At 37.3% G+C, this 900-nt stretch overlaps 1 protein-coding gene across 1 annotated transcript; it reads right to left on the reverse strand.

Moving 5' to 3' along the window:
* Positions 1-15: 15 nt before the first annotated feature.
* Positions 16-833, reverse strand: Tsp_13479 (conserved hypothetical protein; the record flags this gene model as incomplete). Its single annotated transcript, XM_003366316.1, is given in 3 exon segments — positions 16-578; positions 592-657; positions 816-833. Coding segments are annotated over 3 exon segments (647 nt in total), but the record flags the coding sequence as incomplete, so codon positions are not given.
* Between the last annotated feature and the right edge of the window lie 67 nt (positions 834-900).

Consider the following 900-nt stretch of genomic DNA (forward strand, 5'->3'; position numbering starts at 1 on the left):
CCAGCTGATCGACATTTATCGCTGTAACTTCCTAGCCAGCGCCAGTTTCCGTGATGTAATATCCGTTTCTGTCTCTTGAGAAGACGCTGCTTCTTTAGCGGCTGTATCTTTTTCAGTTTTCTTGGTTTTCTTCGATTTCGTTCGCTTCTTTGACTTTTTCTTAATCTTTTTAGAATCTTTCTTTTCACCTTTCGGTTCACCCGTTATCACTGGTTTTTCAGCTGTTTCCTCTGGGATTGGTGGAACAATGTCCAGCTGATCGACATTTATCGCTGTAACTTCACTAGCCAGCGCCAGTTTCCGTGATGTAATATCCGTTTCTGTCTCTTGAGAAGACGCTGCTTCTTTAGCCGCTATATCTTTTTCAGTTTTCTTGGTTTTCTTTGATTTCGTCCGCTTCTTTGACTTCTTCTTAATCTTTTTAGAATCTTTCTTTTCACCTTTCGGTTCATCCTTTAAAAGTGGTTTTTCAACTGTTTCCTCTGGGATTGTTGGAACAATGTTCTGCTGATCTACATCCACCGCTGTGTCTTCACTAGCCAGTGTAAATTTCGGTGATGTAATATCCGTTTCTGTCACTTGAGAATTAACTCCCTTCTTTAACGGCTGGTACCCTTTTCCCAATAAACATGGTTATCTTTGGAATTTTCCGCCACCCTTAACTTTCTTCTTAAACTTTTTTTAAACCATTTTTTTGCCTCTCTATATAACAGTTATAACTAGTTTTTTGGTTCAAGTGCTCCAGTAAAATTTAGGGTATTGTCCAATTATACCAAATTATCGCATTAACATTTACCAAACAACCGCCTAATAACGGGTTGAACTATACCATTCTTGAAAATTTTAAAAAAAATATTTCTTTTAACGAAAAAATAACTTTTTCAATATTTGTGGGGTTCC

Source organism: Trichinella spiralis, assembly GCF_000181795.1.
Source record: "Trichinella spiralis strain ISS 195 chromosome Unknown Scfld6173, whole genome shotgun sequence".
In the NCBI taxonomy this organism is placed as follows: Eukaryota; Metazoa; Nematoda; class Enoplea; order Trichinellida; family Trichinellidae; genus Trichinella; species Trichinella spiralis.